Source organism: Candoia aspera, chromosome 2, assembly GCF_035149785.1.
Source record: "Candoia aspera isolate rCanAsp1 chromosome 2, rCanAsp1.hap2, whole genome shotgun sequence".
NCBI classification, from domain to species: Eukaryota; Metazoa; Chordata; class Lepidosauria; order Squamata; family Boidae; genus Candoia; species Candoia aspera.
In genome coordinates, this window is record NC_086154.1 from 155,358,803 (window position 1) to 155,378,769 (window position 19,967).

General features: G+C 43.6%; 1 protein-coding gene across 1 annotated transcript in view; it reads left to right on the forward strand.

The window, feature by feature from the left end:
* The first annotated feature begins 7,702 nt into the window (after nucleotides 1-7,702).
* Nucleotides 7,703-19,967, forward strand: part of RGL3 (ral guanine nucleotide dissociation stimulator like 3) — a 28,658-nt gene continuing 16,393 nt past the window's right edge. Inside the window, exons 1-6 of the mRNA XM_063294430.1 lie at nucleotides 7,703-7,849; nucleotides 12,679-12,783; nucleotides 13,480-13,697; nucleotides 14,795-14,973; nucleotides 17,955-18,088; nucleotides 18,451-18,666. Coding sequence (XP_063150500.1) covers nucleotides 7,826-7,849; nucleotides 12,679-12,783; nucleotides 13,480-13,697; nucleotides 14,795-14,973; nucleotides 17,955-18,088; nucleotides 18,451-18,666 — 876 coding nt within the window. The 5' untranslated portion in view covers nucleotides 7,703-7,825. The remainder of the gene's footprint in view (nucleotides 7,850-12,678; nucleotides 12,784-13,479; nucleotides 13,698-14,794; nucleotides 14,974-17,954; nucleotides 18,089-18,450; nucleotides 18,667-19,967) is intronic.

Sequence of the window (19,967 nt, forward strand, 5' to 3'; positions counted from 1 at the left end):
ATCCAGTCAAAGCAGTTTCGGTATCATAACCCAGCCAAAAGCCTGAGTGAAATGGGTCCAGATATTCAGTGTAATTTTTTTTTTCATTTGGAGTTGCAAGTTCATCATCCTGATAACCTTTTCCAGAAATGAAATATCTTCAGAGATTTCTGATTATCTCTCTGGATCCTGTTCAGATTGCTTTTTTTCCACACATTGAGTAAAACCACTGTTGTTTTTAAATAATATTTACTTTATCTAAAACAACAGTGGTTTTACTCAATGTGTGGAAAAAAAGCAATCTATATTTGCCTTTTTTTCTGAAAATTACATATAACGCATATAAAAAGGGAATTTGATAAAACTTTAAATTGCCCCAGCTGTTCTACATGATGCAGATCTGCATCCAAAACTTTGGATTGCTCTAGGATTTTCAGTGCAGTTGTCAGAGAAACAAAGGTGGGGATTGTATTTAATACCATTGTGGAATACTGAGGGCTATTCTAGGCACTGAACTGAAAGATTTTAAACCAATGATAGTACATTCAGAGGAGGGAAATTGGAATGCTGAGCAGCCTGAATTAGGCTGAACTTTCCAATCTAGCCCTCTGCCTTAAGTCTTGCAACAGCCCCTATCCCATCCCATGGTAAGGACAGTGATTGGTAGACACTTCCCTGCCAGTTTGGGATGCTTGTCAGGAGGGGAAGGAAACAACACTAGGAAAATTCACCAGACCCTATCCTTAATGTGCTCTGTGCATTCCAAATCAGAACAGCATCATGCCTGTAACCGGATAAATATTGCCAGTAGGGACAGCACATTTTATGCTGATGTAGTTTCCAGCTATCTCAAGGATTAGCAGAAAGCATTTTAATTTGAAAGTGAGGACCAGCCCTTTAGTGGTGCAATCAGGTGCACGTCCACATCAGAGCAAGACTCGTTTGTGTTAACTTAATCCCAGGTAAATGTGGGTAGAGTTGCGCCCTCCATCATTTCTGACATAAGATCACTTCAAACATTCCTATGTGGGAGACATTTCTAAGAAATAAGTAATATGTAAGATCACGTAAATACAAGCTGGAATAATGTTTAATTTTTATAATGTAAAACATCTTCACACACAAATTATTTTTCAAATAATCACGTTTATTCATTAGTGCAGAGTTCAGACACATTGTAAATGCACATTTACAAGGATTAAATTACTTGGTGCTATTGGACCGGATCATTATACCAGACTCTGAATTGGAAGGGGTGTCCCATTTGTGTATGTGCCTGCTTTACACTGCTATATTTGTAGTTGCTGGGGAAGAAGCTGCTCCTGACAAAATGCTGCAATCTTAATTTTAGAGTTAGGAGGATGAAATTCTTTATGCCAAGAAAAAAGACTAAGTTAAAAGTTCATTTTACATAAGGTATCTTAGGAGAGAACTTAGTCTATTTTGCCATCTACAAAAATATTTGTACTTTACCTGTTTTTAGTACTACCTGATTTTTAAAACTCTGTTCCTGCCATAGACTGCTTTAAAAAGCTGAAACATTTTTTGTCTGTATATATAGCAAGTCATGTTTCTCCTTTGCTCCTTCCCTCGGTAGTTGGATGATGTATTGAACCTTATGTGGGTTGAAATTTCTCTGTTTTACAGTGATACCCTTTAATCTAGATGTCTAGTCTTCTCCACTTATCTAAAGTTTTCTCTGTAAATAAGTTTATATGAGAGCCAATGTGGTTTTGTGATTAGAGAGTTAGATTGAAAGTAGCAAGACCCAGATTCAAGTCCCCACTTTGGCCCCATAGAGCTCTCTGAATGACTGTGGATTGGAGCTCCTTACAGGAAAGGTTCATCCAGAGGTAACAAATAAATATATGAATTATAAATGTTGTAGGATTTAGAAAAACAGGATATACTGTGCTGAAATTGATAATTTTTAATTTTTTTTAGTTTTTTAATTTTTTTTCATAACTATACTGCAGTCCTATAGTGTGTGCTCAGATGTACATCCCACTAATTTTCAATGAAACTTCAAGAAAAAGTGGGTATTTTTATGTATTTCAAAATTAAACGTGAACATGAAAAAATCCATTTCAAACTTTCAGATGGGCAAAGTCTCATTTTCTAAACTCGTTTTCCAGCTCCCTGCTCACACCCAACAACTATATTTGATAGATAGTGTGGAAGAATTCTGGCATCCTGCAGCACACTAAGCAGGAGAGTTCGTTTGGATCTTTAAATGTGGTGCCTGCAATGCTTGTAGTTCCTTAGTTATTAAAAGAAGTAAATGTTTCATTTTCATGTGCTATCCCAGCTCCTAGAGGAAACTACTTCAGCAAAGGATCGTTACCTTGTCGTGGTGCTGGAGCTTGAGCACCTCAATGATGCCATGAGCTAAACCGTGAAGGGCCACCCAAGACGGGAAGGTCATGACAGAGAGGGCAGACTAAATGCGATCCCTGGGGAAGGTAATGGCAACCCACCCCAGTATTCTTGCCGTGAAAACTAAATGGATCAGTACAACCAGAGATATGTCGGTATACCATCGGAAGATGAGACCCCCAGGTCGGAAGATGGTCAAAATGCTACTGGGGAGGAACAGAGGATGAGCTCAACTAGCCCCAGACATGATGACGCAGCTAGCTCAAAGCCGAAAGGACGGCTAGCGGCCGACGGTGCTGGTGGTGAACGGCAAATCCGATGTTCTAAGGATCAACACACCATTGGAACCTGGAATGTAAGATCTATGAGCCAGGGCAAATTGGATGTGGTTATTGGTGAGATGTCCAGATTAAAGATAGACATTTTGGGCGTCAGTGAACTGAAATGGACTGGAATGGGCCACTTCACATCAGATGACCACCAGATCTACTACTGTGGACAAGAGGACCACAGAAGAAATGGAGTAGCCTTCATAATTAATAGTAAAGTGGCTAAAGCAGTGCTTGGATACAATCCAAAAAATGACAGAATGATCTCAATTCGAATTCAGGGCAAGCCATCTAACATCACAGTGATCCAAATATACGCCCCAACCACAGATGCTGAAGAAGCTGAAGTAGAGCAGTTCTATGAGGATCTGCAGCACCTACTGGACAACACACCTAAAAAGATGTTATTTTCATCACAGGAGACTGGAATGCTAAGGTGGGCAGTCAAATGACACCTGGAATTACAGGTAAGTATGGCCTGGGAGAACAAAACGAAGCAGGACATAGATTGATAGAATTTTGCCAAGACAATTCACTCTGCATAACAAACACTCTCTTCCAACAACCTAAGAGACGGCTTTATACATGGACTTCACCAGATGGACAACACCGAAATCAGATTGACTACATCCTTTGCAGCCAAAGGTGGCGGACATCTGTACAGTCGGTAAAAACAAGACCTGGAGCTGACTGTAGTTCAGATCACCAACTTCTTCTTGCACAATTTAGGATCAGACTAAAGAGATTAGGGAAGACCCACAGATCAGCTAGATATGAGCTCACTAATATTCCTAAGGAATATGCAGTGGAGGTGAAAAATCGATTTAAGGGACTGGACTTAGTAGATAGGGTCCTGGAAGAACTCTGGACAGACGTTCGCAGCATTGTTCAGGAGGTGGCAACAAAATACATCCCAAAGAAAGAGAAAACCAAGAAGGCAAAATGGCTGTCTGCTGAGACACTAGAAGTAGCCCAAGAAAGAAGGAAAGCAAAAGGCAACAGTGATAGGGGGAGATATGCCCAATTAAATGCAAAATTCCAGAGGTTAGCCAGAAGAGACAAGGAATTATTTCTAAACAAGCAATGTGTGGAAATGGAAGAAGACAATAGAATAGGAAGGACAAGAGACCTCTTCCAGAAAATTAGAAACATCAGAGGTAAATTCCAGGCCAAAATGGATATGATCAAAAACAAAGATGGCAAGGACCTAACAGAAGAAGAAGAGATCAAGAAAAGGTGGCAAGAATATACAGAAGACCTGTATAGGAAGGATAACAGTATCAGGGATAGCTTTGACGGTGTGGTCAGTGAGCTAGAGCCAGACATCCTAAAGAGTGAGGTTGAGTGGGCCTTAAGAAGCATTGCTAATAAGAAGGCAGCAGGAGATGATGGCATCCCAGCTGAACTGTTCAAAATCTTACAAGATGATGCTGTCAAGGTAATGCATGCTATATGACAGCAAATTTGGAAAACACAAGAATGGCCATCAGATTGGAAAAAATCAACTTATATCCCCATACCAAAAAAGGGAAACACTAAAGAATGTTCAAACTATCGAACAGTGGCACTCATTTCACATGCCAGTAAGGTAATGCTCAAGATCCTTCAAGGTAGACTTCAGCAGTTCATGGAGCGAGAATTGCCAGATGTACAAGCTGGCTTTAGAATAGGCAGAGGAACTAGAGACCAAATTGCCAATATCCGATGGATAATGGAAAAAGCCAGGGAGTTTCAGAAAAACATCTATTTCTGTTTTATTGACTATTCTAAAGCCTTTGACTGTGTGGACCATAACAAATTGTGGCAAGTTCTTAGTGGTATGGGGATACCAAGTCATCTTGTCTGCCTCCTGAAGAATCTGTATAACGACCAAGTAGCAACAGTAAGAACAGACCATGGAACAATGGACTGGTTTAAGATTGGGAAAGGAGTACGGCAGGGCTGTATACTCTCACCCTACCTATTCAACTTGTATGCAGAACACATCATGCGACAAGCTGGGCTTGAGGAATCCAAGGCTGGAGTTAAAATCGCTGGAAGAAACATTAACAATCTCAGATATGCAGATGATACCACTTTGATGGCTGAAAGTGAAGAGGAACTGAAGAGCCTTATGATGAAGGTGAAAGAAGAAAGTGCGAAAGCTGGCTTGCAGCTAAACCTCAAAAAAACCAAGATTATGGCAACCAGCTTGATTGATAACTGGCAAATAGAGGGAGAAAATGTAGAAGCAGTGAAAGACTTCGTATTCCTAGGTGCAAAGATTACTGCAGATACTGACTGCAGTCAGGAAATCAGAAGACGCTTAATCCTTGGGAGAAGAGCAATGACAAATCTCGATAAAATAGTTAAAAGCAGAGACATCACACTGACAACAAAGGCCCGCATAGTTGAAGCAATGGTGTTCCCCGTAGTAACATATGGCTGCGAGAGCTGGACCATAAGGAAGGCTGAGAGAAGGAAGATAGATGCTTTTGAACTGTGGTGTTGGAGGAAAATTCTGAGAGTGCCTTGGACTGCAAGAAGATCAAACCAGTCCATCCTCCAGGAAATAAAGCCAGACTGCTCACTTGAGGGAATGATATTAAAGGCAAAACTGAAATACTTTGGCCACATAATGAGAAGACAGGACACCCTGGAGAAGATGCTGATGCTAGGGAGAGTGGAAGGCAAAAGGAAGAGGGGCCGACCAAAGGCAAGATGGATGGATGGTATTCTAGAGGTGACGGACTTGTCCCTGGGGGAGCTGGGGGTGTCGACGACCGACAGGAAGCTCTGGCGTGGGCTGGTCCATGAAGTCACGAAGAGTCGGAAGCGACTAAACAAATAAACAACAAGAGGAAACTAACTTCTAGCTTCACTCTCCTTGCACTTTCCTTTTCAGCTTCTTTTTCCTCCCCTGTTCAGCATGACGTTATTTCAACAGCATTGACATCTTTGGCAGAATTTGTATTTTCTTCCACTCTAATGGAAAGGAGGAGTAAGGGTGTATAAACAGAGAGCTTTGGTGTTTCACAAGTGGGTAGGAGCTAAAGCTGGTCACACGGTTTAGGGGGAAGGTGACAGAAATGCCTTCCTGGAAAGGTCAAGGGAGGAGGAAGTGAGAAAGACACATAGGAAGAGGCTGAGGGCTGGCTGGCACTGCAATGAATAGAAGCAATTTGCAGGGCATGAAGTAGAGATTCACTGGGGAAACCTAGAAACCTGATTGTGCCCTAATAAAGAAGCAAATTGTGTTTACTCCAATGAAATGCACCCAATTCCATGGGTTGTGGATCTTAAGGAATGCGTTAGGAAAGGTCCCATCCAGCACCAAGCCACTGTATTTATACATCCACTCAAAGCTCCCAATTCAGTTGCATGAAAAATTTCTGGCTGGACATTTTCACTCCAACAAGTCTTGGTGAAGAATGTGCCTCAACTGGTTAGCATGTTGGGTAAACTTAACCACCGTAATTTGTAAATCATGGATTATGTTGTAGCATAATCCCACATCTGTAGTTCGCTCAAGAAACTGTGGCTAAAACAAACCAGAACTTAATCTATGAATGAATCTGGACAAAATATGAGCTTTTTTTCATCCCAGCATCAATCTGATCAGTTTCACCTTCCTAAATTTCTATACTGCATGTGAACTATCTGGAGGAGTGAAAAACTTCAGCACTTAAATTTTTCCAAGGAACAGTTAACTGAATAATTTGGACTGGGACTATGAATGTATATGTGTCTTTCATCAGCCTTTGGGCTAAATTATTCAATTGCTTTGCTTGCATTAGAAGATTGATTCGGTATGGGGTTGTTGTTTTTTGGTGGAATGGTGGGAGTGAGTGGTGGGAGATTGTGCTGATGCTGATGCAGCATGCATTCTAAGCATAGATCACAATCTTGTGCAGGCTTGTATGAAACTCACTGGAGCAGTAATTTTCCACTTCCTGTTGGCCTCCTTGCAGTTTTTTCTTCCAGTTTATATACAGTATATTTTGGATGGATCTAGCTCATCTGGAAATTGGTCCCAAAAGCCATGGGCCACAATCTGAGACTGTGTTGATATTTAATTAAATTCAAAGTTAAAATTTGCTTTCATCTTGGCTACATTTGCTTTTTTTTTTAAGTGTGATCCCCAACACATCAAGTTCTTGTGCCCCCTTCCCAAACAGTTGTGCAGCCATTTTACTTTCAAGTTAACATGTGGGTGTAAGTCCAGAGTTTCTTTTGTAACGACTTTTATTTCCCACAAAAGCAATCTTTTCGTAATGTAATGTTTGCTGTTCACCCTGCTATGCAGAGATATGCATTCTGATTTCCTTCTGGATGAAGTCTAATGGGAGATCCACAGTCCCTGTTTTAGGTCTGCACAGAACCTGGGAAAATCTAGCAGAATCCTTTTGTTTGGAGGGCAGGGCCAGGAAGGTCTCACCCTCAAAAAGGCCCACCTCAACCGGGACTGTGAAGGCCTAAAGTGACCCCTGAGGGAGTTCCCGCGGGGCTGAGTGGCTTGAGAGACTTCCTCCAGAAACCTCGGCCCTGGCCAGGGAGGAGGATATTCCCTTACTCATCATCAGGTTAGGGTTGCCCAGGCCAGCCAAGGTACCTGTCTTGCTTGACGCTCGGGAAGGGAAACGACCGGACTCCAACAACTGCGGACACGCCTTTTTGTCTGCGTCCGAATGAAACCCGGGTCGGTGGATAACTGCCGAAAAGTAAGGCTGGTGCCAAATTGAGAAGCAGCAGCAGCAGAGAAACGACGCCGTTTCACGAGGCGCTGGTAGTCCAGCGCCTCTCCAAATCTCTCGAGGAGCGAGGAGAAGACGCGCGCGCCTCGACATGCATTCTCCCCCCAAGTTCTGAAATGAGGGCCTCGACCGGGCCCCGGGGCCTTCCCGGACCTGATCCCCAAGGGCCAAGCGCAGGAGGCCAACTTGGGAAGGCTCTCGTCTCCTCCAAGAGGCTGCCCACCCGCGGCCGTGGCGATCTGCTGGGCTGCTGCCACCTCCCTGGAGCCCGAGGGCTGGGTGGAGAAGCCGTCAGGTGGGGCAGAGGCTCAGTCCCGCCTTCCCACAGGGCAGAGCGCCGCTGGTGGGCGCCCACAGTGCTCCCGGGAAGCGGCGGACCAGCGGCGGCCAAGCGTTCCCGAGGAAACGATGGGCAAAGCGGAGATCGCGATGGTACGCGCCGGGGTCTTGGGGGAAGGCGAGGGGGGCGATATTCGGCTTTGGGGGCCTCGTCAGTCGCAACAGGAGAACAGCGAGGCGGTGCTCCCTTGGAGGGCTGCTGCGGGGAGGGAGGCATTTCGACCTGGGCAGCTCCTCCTCCCTCGGGGGCTGCGCGACCTTCCTCTTCTGCCCAACTCTTAACAAGTCCCAGACATCCTTGGATCTTATTTTGCGACTGATCGCCCTTAAACTCCCGGAGGATGGTGCTTGTCCATCCGTTGTCCCGTTTTTCAGGGTCTTCCCACCCTTGCTAAGGCGAGCTCAGGAGGCAGCCCCACTTAGTTCAGGCAACGCCTTTTTCAATTGACCTGCAGAGGCTTGTATGGACTTCGTCTAAGGAGAGCCCCTCAGCCGGCAGCCCAAACTTAGTGAGTTGAGGGACGACCCCGCGTATTCTCTGGGGCTTTCCTTTGGATAAAGATTTCAGTGAATGAATGCCTCCGACGAGGGGCAGGACTGCTGGCTTAGCCCCTTCTCTCCTGCCGGCCCCTAGAGCAGTGTTTCTCAACCGTCGCACCTTTAAGATATGTGGACTTCAACTCCCAGAATTTCCCAGCCAGCACTGGCTGGGGAATTCTGGGAGTTGAAGTCCATTTATCTTAAAGTTTGCGAAGGTTGAGAAACACTGCCCTAGAGAAAGAGCAAGACTGGCTGAGGAAGGAAGATTCTCCCCTGGACTCTGCATTCTCCTCCAGATTGCACAAATTGTTTTCCTGCCCTCCAAACAAAGATTGCATAATTTATAGAGTGATATTAATATTAGTGATAATGTCAGTAATGATGGAGAAAGCTTTTTATCACTACCGCGATGGCTGGCTGATGTTATGTATCACAAGTTGGAAGTGCCCAGGAATTTTGACCTCTGGTAATGAATTAAGCACCAACAATTATAAAGGGAAATGATTAAAATCCATCATCACCATCACCTTAAACCTGGAAACCTGGTTTCTAGTCCCTTGCTTTCCCTAATGACCTTATAATTCACTTCAGGCACACACACAGATCATCATCAGCACTTTGCTAAGTGTTGAATCCAGGGAAAAGGATAAACATTTCTCTTCAATATGCAAAAAAGGAACACACATGGCAGGGAATGTGTAAAGAAAAAGGGGGAGAGAACTGAGATGTGCATTAATATATTCAGTTCAGTTCAATTTATTTATTACAGTCGTAGACCAGTACAAGTTGGATTAATATACTAAGGAGAAGTATTTGAGAATTTACAAAAGATTTTCTAATATTTGAGGGCAGGATCATATACATGGCAGGGTTGGCTTCATGAAAACACTTAATGTCAACATTCTTAACTAGTGCACCAATTATTCAAAGCCGGTGATATTAGACGATCAGTATGTTGTATTTTATGTATGAGAATCTGAGACAGAGAGATTGAGCAATATTTTAGTCAACTTATTTATGTGCTTTCCTTTGATAAGCTTGTGACTTTGTAGAGTGATTCCAGCTAATATAGAAAAGAGAGGCACGTGGCTTTGAAAGAGAGAAGAAAATACAGCACTTTTCTTTTGTGCCAATGTTGAAGGATACCAGCATGCACCCAAACATGCCCTGCCTAGTGCCTGGCACCGGGCAGTGCACAGATGGTGGTAGTATTACATTCCCACCTCTTGCCAGACTGGTCCTGTGGCTTTCCTCTGTAGGAAATGTCACGGAAGGTCACTGGAGTGAAACAGCAGTAAGTGGAACAGAGGCCAAGAGGGCAGAATTTCTCTCCCAGGGTCTATGTGTACTTCTGTACTTTGGTGGTGGCTTTTCCACTGAGGAGGGAATTACACTTGGTTATGCACATCTGGTGTGAGGGAGGATGATGGAACGCCTGTGTACAGACTTCATTCCAGGGGAGGAAGGAGAGATTTCTGTGATACCCCTTTCACCAAAATAAAAGACTTAACCATGTATTGACAAACACCTGGAGAGAAACTAGTTGATTTCTTAGTGTGTCTAAAGATTGGCATAAAATGTATCTATTAAGCAGCTGACATAAAGGCTGGTGAACACTTCAGAGTGGCTGACTGATGCATTTTGAAATGAGGAACTCATCATGATAGTTCCATAACCCTGCCCCTAAGAATCCATAACTATGCCCACTAAATACAGTATTTATATTCAGCTTCTCTGTAATTGGTCTCTACTCAGCAAACCTAATATGCTAGTTAAAAATCTCAACAATAAAACAAAGCCAGCCAAATTAAGCAAACTTTTAATATAATTTTGCAGTTTATGGAAATAACTATATCCTATGTATAGTTAACATAAATAATGTACAATAAGCTTCACCCAACTCAGTGGTATTTATTGAGGAAAGGTTTAATTTGTAAAGAACATTGAACAATCTTCATCACTCTGAAATGTAACCATTATCTCTTAATTAAAAATCTAAACTGTGATCACAAGATTTGTGTACCATATTTACAGTAGGTTAACCATGATTTATTCCTACCCAGTTTTCTGAGAATGTGTTGGCTAGCCTGTGGCTCCTGGGGTAGCTAAAATTATCATTCATATGCAAAATACTATCTATATATCTATCCCTCCATACCCATGGGTCCTTTCTGTAGTTATATAGTGAAGCACAGTTGCTTCTGTAAAGTTAGGAATTCCGGGCCAGGAAGGGAGCTGAAGTGAAAAATCTGTGAAGATGGATCCTTCAGATCCTGTCCCTCAGTCATCCAGAACTAAGAATGTTCTACTGTATATCCAGTGATTGGAGGAGGGAAGGCTGAAACCCATAGATCATTCAGAGGACTGGCTTATTTAGCCCCATAGGCTTCTGCCTTTTTGACCTCCCTGCTCAAGGGAAGAGGCTGCAATTCCAGCTGTCTGGAATCCCATAAGTGTGGTATCCAGAACTGAAGCCAGCAGATAAATTATGTGGCTGGGAGGAGTAAGCCTATACAACATGGTTCATAGGTACCCCTGCTCAAAAGCACTTTGCTCCCTACACTTTCAACTATGCAGATGCAGCCAAGGAAAGATTGCACAGTGTCAGCAGCGAAGGCAGGAAGGGTGAGTTCCCCTTTATTCCACTGTCCTGGGAACGCACTTATGGGCTTATTTTAAAGGGACTTTTTTTCCAATCTCAGCTCTTATATAAGGGGGTTTCAGCAGAGGAAAAAGGGAGAAAAGAGAGGGAGGGAGGGAGGGGCATGAATTCTAACTGATGTCCCCCCCAGCTGTGTCTCCTACTCCAAGCTTCTCCAGGGGACAAAGCCGCACATTAAGATCACCAAATAATATCCTGTAGGCTGCCTTGTGCTTACATACTATATACATTTCTTAGCACCTGCAGTTTATTTGCAGAGGAAGGACGAGGAAATTGTAGGAACACAGCATGTTCCAGTCAACTACTGTATGGGTTGTGGGCAGGATCAGTCTGATCCCAGGAGTATAATAATAATAGCTCCTGGCTGATTCCACAGACGTCTGCTCCCTTAGCAGCGTAGCATGAAGTGGAAGCAAGCAGACCAGGGGTGAAGTGGGGAGACCCCTTTTTCACCTCTACGATCCCCTCTATGGATGTTATCCATTGGGATTGGGGGTTTGTGAATGTGTGTTTGCATTTGTGCAGCCGCTCTGAAGGGTGTGAAAACTCATATGTTAGGGTTCTGGAAACTATGTTTAACTGTCTCTTAGTCCCCCCCCCACTTTTTTGGGGGGAGGGGACTGGAAAAATAATCTATACATTAATTAGGGATAGATGAGTTAGTCTATTTCTAGACCATGGCAGTTCTTTTTAAATGTTCATGAATAAATATATTATTATCAAATTGCCCCATTGATATGAGTTTTAAAAATATAATGCATCAAAGCATATTTTAAAGATATTTAAATTTGCATTTCAATTTTTTTTTTTTTTTACAAAATACACTTTTCTAAAAATACTTCCTCTTATTTTTTGTATAGGTACATATTTTTGATTAACAACCACATCACAACATTTGGAGACATATGAAATCCAGAAGTTAATTCCATTTAATCTGCAGATTCACTTAGGAGGTGTAGATCAGGTCATTTGCTTCCAAAGACAGACTCATCAGGGCTTCATAGATGGCCTTTTTCTTAGCTGGCAAATCTTCCTCTTTCCCTTATTCATAAACAGATCTCCAGGTTTATTTATGGGTTTATTTATGTCTTAGCTTTTCTCCCAATGCGCTGAAAATGACTAAGACTAATAAAAAATATAGCACTATGATGTTACAATGATTTTGAGTAAAATAAGATTGAGGTTCCTAACCCTTTTGAAGCAGGGAAGGGTTTGAGAGCATGTCATGGGCCCTCTCACAAAATACACATTTATCAGGCAAACAAATGAGATGCTCCCCACACCTAATCCCCATTTAGTTTGTTTCCTGCTCTTTAAGACTTCCATTATGGCCTCTTGCAATTCACCTTTGTCTTTTTTCTGGTGGACCAACACATCACCTGTCATTTTTAATTTCTAAGAATGTCTCTGGGGCTTACAAGGGAACAGAAGCATTGTTGGAAACAAAGATGAGTCTGGAGGTTAGTGCATTGCTTTGGAACATGCAAACCTGTGTGTGTGTGTGTTTGAGTGTGTGTGTGCATCTGCACCGGCACATGAACCATTTGATTTCTTTGTTCAGTGGAGGCAGTGAACTGGGAATAATGTATTAGTGGGTTTTGGCATCCAAATTGTCTTTCCAGGCATAGATCTTTCCTTGTCCTGCCATAGCCACTTTGTTTGAGCTATCTGCCAACCCTGGTCCTGGCATTGCCCTGGTTTCTTCTCTGCCCTTCACCAGACACCCCTCCAGCAGTGGGGAGAAGAAGCTGAAGAGGGAGCCATCTACAACATCACCCTTGAGCGAGTGAAGGCAGAGCCTGCAGCTAGCGGAGCATCTTCCTTGGTAGGCGCTGCTACCATTCAGAGAAGAGTGGGGCTCTCTCCTCTTTTGTCGGAAGGGAAAGAAATTGATAGAGATCAAAAGGAAAATGTAATCCACTGAAAATCAGGCACTTTTTCATGCAGTTAATTTTATTTTAAATATTTTGAAGTTTGTCATTCCATTGAAGTGATGGGAGGTTATCACTAGATTTAATGTTAGCTGGAGGACAAGGGCACTCAGTGGCCAATGGTCCTGATGGCTACATGATACCAACAGTATCTGATGCAATCTATGTCTCAGTAGCAGTTGTTGGGAAAGTGCTGCTCCCTTCTTGCTATGCTTTGGACTTCCAAGGCCCCAGTGATCCTCCATCCAGAGAAGAGAATGCTGGAGTAGATGGGCCTTTGAACTGATCATGGTGACTCCCTGAACACAACCGTGTGGTCTTCTTGGCAGCAGTACAGAAATGGGTTGGCTTTGTCTTCTGCTGTATATTTCTAATTTCCCAGTCTAGCCTACCACCCTGAGATTTGCTGGTAGTCTCCTACTTACGTACAAGTCCCATTCTGCTTAACCCTTTGGGATCAGCCAAGATGTCTCCATTTGCTTTGGCGAGTTTTAAATATATTCTTTTGAGTATATTACTTATACTTGAGAGCAGTGCTGCACCTACACTTTCTGTCTGTGCCTATTATCTTGTGCCTACCCCTTTCCCAGCAGGAGCATCCAAGCACACCAGAATGTCCTTTTGTCCAGTACCGTACGTGCAAGAGGCGGACACTGCGGGCTGCCACACTCCCCCGGCTAGTGAAGTGGTTGCTGACAGCCAACAAGGAGGGTGACCTTGACTACACACCTAGCTTCCTGGCCACCTATCAGGCCTTTGCTACCCCCATGCAGGTGCTGGAGTTGCTGCTGCCTCTGGGACCAGACAAGTGAGCCACTGGGTATAGGGTGGATGATGTAGATGGCTGGAGAACACAGGAGGCTCCCAAATCAGGCCTCCAAGGAAGGTTTAAATTAGGAACTTGGCAGGGCATCAAAATAGAAATAGTGTGCTGCTGCTGCTGCTGCTTCTGGCAGCTTCCCTGCAGACTGACTCCTTCATGCTACAATAACTTAGTGTAGCTTCATAAAAATCTAATCATTGACTCATCGCATATGGCACAAAAGAATACCAGAAACAGCAGGCAGCAAAAGACAGCATGAATGCAGGACAGTTCAATCCTAAATGTTCAGCCATGGAGAATCCACCAGGCTTCTTCCAGGATCTATAACTATCAGGTTTACACATCATATGAGCACTAAGGTGGTTTGTTACTGTTGATTTAACATATTGTGTGAATCCACCCTATTCTTGATGCATCCATATTTGTGGATCTCAACTTCCAGAATTCTTAGCAATGGCCATGCTGAACAGGGAATTCTGGGAGGTCACACATCTGGAGGGAATCCAGATTGAGGAAAGGTGATTTATGCATACCAAATTGTGTGGACCCGTATAAACAATTCCACCTAATGGTTGGCCCAAGAGTTTCAAAGGATTTCTTGTGCTGAAAAACTAGTCCTGAACCACTAGCTCTAGCTGCTCCAAGTCTAAATTATGGATGCCCCAGAGGGAATAAGTGATAAGTCTCCTGCCACTGCAAAAGGAAGACCTACAGTAATTAAGACATTTTTTGAAAAGAACATTAGGCCTCTGACAGTATGGTTGGATAGAGAAGGGAAATATAATCCTATTTCAGGAGGAGGAGAAGCAGGGGAGGTGTTATTGTTTAACAATCTCCTTTCATGTCTTTGGGGAAAAAAGGGTGGGTGGGGGGTTCTTATAAGAGGGAGTATGCAGGAAAAACGTTAGGGGACAGAGTGTGAACCTTGCTATGGGAAGGGCAACATTATTGGGTGAGATGATTAAAGTGGAGTGCAATAGGGACAATCGAGGGCCAGGGGTGGCTTGTGTGGAACAAGTGTAGCCCCAGGGCTTGGGATGAGTGTGGGTCAGGAACTGATTGCATTTCTCTTCTGATTGCAGGGCAGTACTCCTTGTATTGGAGCACTGGCTACAGCATCACCCTGTGGGTTTCTGGGAACCCCCAGAGTACCCCAGTCTGCACAAAATCTTGCATTTCCTCCATGAATCTGCTCCTGACTCCCCAGCGTGTGCTTTGGCGAAGGGGCTGCTACAAGCCCACAAAGAAAAGGAGGCAGATGGTAAGAATAATTTGGACCAACCTGCTTCTCAGAGCTTCTGGTCTGGATCCATCCATTCTGACTTCTGCTCCCAGCAATATGCTAATGGAGGTGTTATTCCCATATCACATGCATCTAAGATGTTTGGCTTGATTCAGTCCACTGTAGCCCAAACCAAATTCCTCACTGGCTATCTCCAAATTAACTCAAATTTATGGTTGAATGAACTGCACTGAAGGAGACACACACCAGCCACGCTCTGTATATGCCTGCCTGCCCACAGAAAACCACGTGAGCAATGGTTGCTGCGCTGCTCTTCTTGCAATAGGACTTTTATTTCCAATGGATGCCATCATCCAGCAACACCAGTTCAGTAGCAGAAGCACCAAATTCTGTAGTTCAAATAAATCCATGTGCAGAAAACCAACTAGCACTACATACAAAGCTTGTCATTTAGAATGGAGCAAATTGTTTATTTACTCTAGCCTGTGCACTCAAGTCAAGTGTGGCTGCACAGATTTCACACTCAGCTCAAAGGAGCAGAATATGAATGATGTCTGCCTTCTCACGCATGTAATTCCAGGTGGCTACAGGGACCAGGTCAGACTAAGCTGAAATTATCTGTTTGCCCCACCCAGCGCACACATATGCCTCCTTTGAAATTGCTATTATTAGTCTTCCTACAACAACCTTCTCCAAACTGGTGCCCCTCAGGTGTTGAGACTAAAACTCCTGTCATTTCAGCCCGTCATCCAGTGATGTGCTGGTAAGAATAATGGGCATTATCTTGCAGTTCCATGCTGCTAGGAGAGGTTGTAAATCAACACCTCTGGAGGACACAGAATGAGGTGGTAAAATTTTGGACTGTACCTCTTTGCACTGCAGGTGAGAAGGGGTTTGGCCTATATTTTGAATGCTCCTTTTTGTAAAAAGCTCCGTATATGTAGTAGACTAAAATATCAGGAAAAGTCTGATGCTATGCTGGCTGGAGCTAGTGAGAACTAAATCTCGGCAGCTCCTGGAGCTTCCCACATCTGTGATTAAGCATAGTGGTTTTAACAATAAAGTGTAGGTGGACCTGCTATTTCCAGAAAGGAAATTTCAAAATACGATCCTTTTCCTTTACGGAAGCAAAAAGGCACAAGGGTTTTGAGACCCCAGCTTAGTTACAGATGACAGGAGTTGTCCTGGGCTGGGGAAGGCAGCTTTAGGCAATGTGATAAAAGTTCTTTAATTCTGAATCTAGCTAGTCCCATTGGTTCACTTGGACATGCAGTGGAAATGGCAACACCTGTTCTGTTGTCTAAGAAAGACCATTCTGATCCCAGGGTGGCAAGAATAGGAGCAATGGTGGCTGCCAAATCTGCCACAGTCTCTGTTCCCATTAGAATGTTGTTTCTGTAACCAGAGGAGGAGGGCTATCCTAAAGTTGCCATTTTCATTTAGACAGTTTGCTCCACTGAACTTTTTAATTCCAGGACAATGGAATAGTAAACTCTGGGATTTGTCCCCTCCAGAATTTGCAAACTTTCAGTCCAGTGGTGAGTGGAATCGGATGGAAGACTCCAAAAAAATTATTTATGTATTTACAGTATTCAATTTATATGGCCACCCACTTGCCAAGTGACTTTGGGTTGAAAATATCTAATACAAAGGAAAATGATAAAAACAAAATAAAATATATTGCACTGAGAACTAGACACACAATCCATATACAGCCATGGCCTGGAGGATGATCCAAAGGCCAGCAGAGTCACCACCAGCCAGATTTCAGGGGGGATGCTATTCCACAGGACAGGTGCTGTGACAAAGGAGACATGCCTCCTGCCTTCTGTTAGATGATACTGCTTAATTTGTGGGACCTGGTGCATGCCAACCCTGTCACATATTGTAGGATGAACAAAGATAATTGGAGACAGAAGATCCCACAAAAATCCAGGCCCTGTGCCATGTAAGGCTTTATAGGTAACCATCAGTACCTTAGAATTGCACCTGGAAGCCCATTAGTAACCAGTGTGGCTCACACAGTAGTTGTTTTATCTGGACTTACCAAAGTACACCCATAACTGCTTATGCTGTCATCTTCTGGACCAGCTGTAGCTTCCCAGGACACTTCAATGGCAGCCCCATATAAAGTGTGTTGCATCATCCATGTGAGAGGTAACTGTAAGTAGGGCTCCCTGACCCAGGAACAGGGGCAACTGGCACATAAAAATAATTTGTACAAAGGCTCTCCCAGACATAGCTGCATCTGCTCTTTTAACAGGAGCCAGGAGTCTGCTGATCATCTGCTCATGCTGGATTATGACTTAGGTTATATGCGATTTACAGGCTCAAAGGAATGAGGGACAGAGAAATATGCTGCATTCTGTTTTGCTACAGATGTTAAAACTTGTCAGGGCAGAACTCCCAGGAATTAACCCAGGGATACAAAGAAATTGAGCAGTTATTTCAGGCATTAAATTTATCAGAATGGTATATACTGTCCCTTAAATTCTCAAAGTAGAGAGATATAGATGTTACATTATGTGGAAGTCATGTAAAACCCCATTCCTGGGGGCATGATGTAATATAACATCCATATCTCTCTACTCTGAGAGCTTAAGGGATGGTATACTGCATATACTATTCAGATAAATTCTGTATATCCCTTCTTCTGCCCAGTGAGTACCAGGACCTTCACAGCTCCTAAAGCTAATGGACTGTATAGTCACCTGAAGTACAAAGGTCTACGAGGTCAATTCCTAGTGGAGGTTTTGACCCCCATAGACTAACATCAGTGCATGATCCAAAGGGAACCTTAGAAGGCTCTTTATGAGATAGTTCTGAAACAGTCCACAACCTGCGCATCACCTCCCACGATACTTGGGGTCCAGAAGTTCTTGAGGAAGCATGTATCTAAAGCTAATGTGATGTGATTGTTTTGGATGCAGGCATTTTGGTCTGGTGCGATGGTTTCCTTGCAGCCTCTTCTTTCTAGAGATTACATTGTTTTCTTACAGGAGGCAAATCCCCAGGGATGGGACTGTCACAGGTGATTGCAGAGGCAGCTGGGGCAGATGACTGTGAGGAGATACCGGTGCTGCTGTCCTTCTCTGTGGATGAAGTGGCTGAACAGCTGACATTGATGGATGCTGTAAGATCTGTTGGGGCCAGGGATTAAAATAACTTGGAAAAGAAAGCAGTCTATGGTTGTGATTGGGTGGGTAGTTCTGAAACCCTTTTGAAATTGGCTTGAGGACAGAAAAGAGGATCTGTGTCACTCCTTACAGGACAGGTGGGCAACCTTTTAGCAGCCATGGGCTAAATTTAATGTTGAGAAGAGGGGGTACTAATGACCATAAAATGGATGGGAGTTGGTTGCCATGGGGGTGAGTTTGGGGTGGGTTCTTTGCTTTTTAATATGCCTATTTCAGACCTTGGATCTTGAAAACCTGTTCTGAAATCCGTTAATACACTGAATGGCACCAAGCTGTCCTTCCCCTTCCCTTTCCCCAGCACCTCTTTAGAGCAGTGCTCCCCTTCCACTGCCTTGGCTGCATCTGGTCCCAGCGAGACAAGAAGGAGAATCAACACATGGCTCCCAGTGTCCGTGCTACAGTGGCCCAGTTCAACACAGTCACCAGCTGTGTCATCACATCTGTGCTTGGGGATCTGGCCATGCGCATTCCCCAGCGTGCACACCTGCTGGAGAAATGGATCCAAATTGCTGGAGTAAGTCAGGGAGAGGGTCAGAGTGGTGGCAGTGGGAAAGATGAAGCAGGCTCTCAGGCCTGAGCATGGTGTTAGGGACTGCATATTTGATCTCTTGGGGAACTGTGCGCCAGAGATGTAGTGACTGCCCAGGTGCATTCCTTATCTGTGACGAACTTCCCCTATTTCCTGCCAATGTTTATCACTGAAGTCTCTTGCAACCTTTTTCGGTTCACATCCCTGAAAGGGTTTTCTTGTTATTTTTCAGCATAATGTGAATTCTTCTCAGTCATTGTATGCTCTGAGCCTGTACATTTCTGTTCCCCAAAGTAAAGGGATCCTGAGTTTTCTGGATGAATAAAAAAAAAAATAGAGTGGAAAACTGCAAGAGGGAGAATTGAGCACGCTTGATGGGCACAGCATGCAGATTGGCAATTGCAGGGCAGGCAAGAGGAGCAAAAGCATTGAGTGGGGAGCCACCCTGGCCTATTGCTAGTGTGGCTGGAGAGAAAAGGGCAGAGGTTGAAAGAGGAAGGTATCCTGTGGCCCCAATAGGGGTCAGCTGGTTGTCAGAGTAAACACCTCTTTTAAACTGCATAAATCTGGTGGGGCTCCTTGGATGCCTTTGGATGGGCACAGCAAGCAACTTCATAGACCCCGGGGAAGTCTCAGGTCACACATTGCTGTTGTGTTGAAGTATCTCAGACTATGTTCTGCAGAGGAAAGGTCAGAGTAGGCATGGCAATGAACCTGACACCAGTGGGAGCTCTCTTGGACAGTAATAGGCTGAATCCAACTTTGTCATATTTAGACAAGTCTGGATTCAACCTGTCACAAAGATCAATAGTTTGTTCTAATTATCATGCTCATTCCTCTGTTCCTTCACAATGAGAGGTTGGGTTATAAAGACAGGCCTCAATATTCTGCAGGCCAAAGGCCCAGATTATTTCAGTTAAAAAAAAGCAACCTTGACCCACGTTGAATGTGTTAAACATGAAAACTATGTTAATAAATTGCCTCAAAATTAGGGAAATCCACACATTTAAATATTCATTTAGTAAACATACAGTATATATATTTTTAAAAATTTAATTTAATTTTGGGTGTATATTTTCAGAACTTGCATCCCTGAGTTGTTAAAAAATGTGAGATAACTTCTATTTTACAAATGATTGCCAGTGTTAAAGTATTAAAAAACACACATTTTCATTTTAAATTTAGCCCTCCACTTAACGCTGGATTAATTGGATTAAATCAATTAAAATTACACCCTTATTTAACTGATTGTGCCTCCCTCTCTTTGGCAACCTTTGTGCACATGG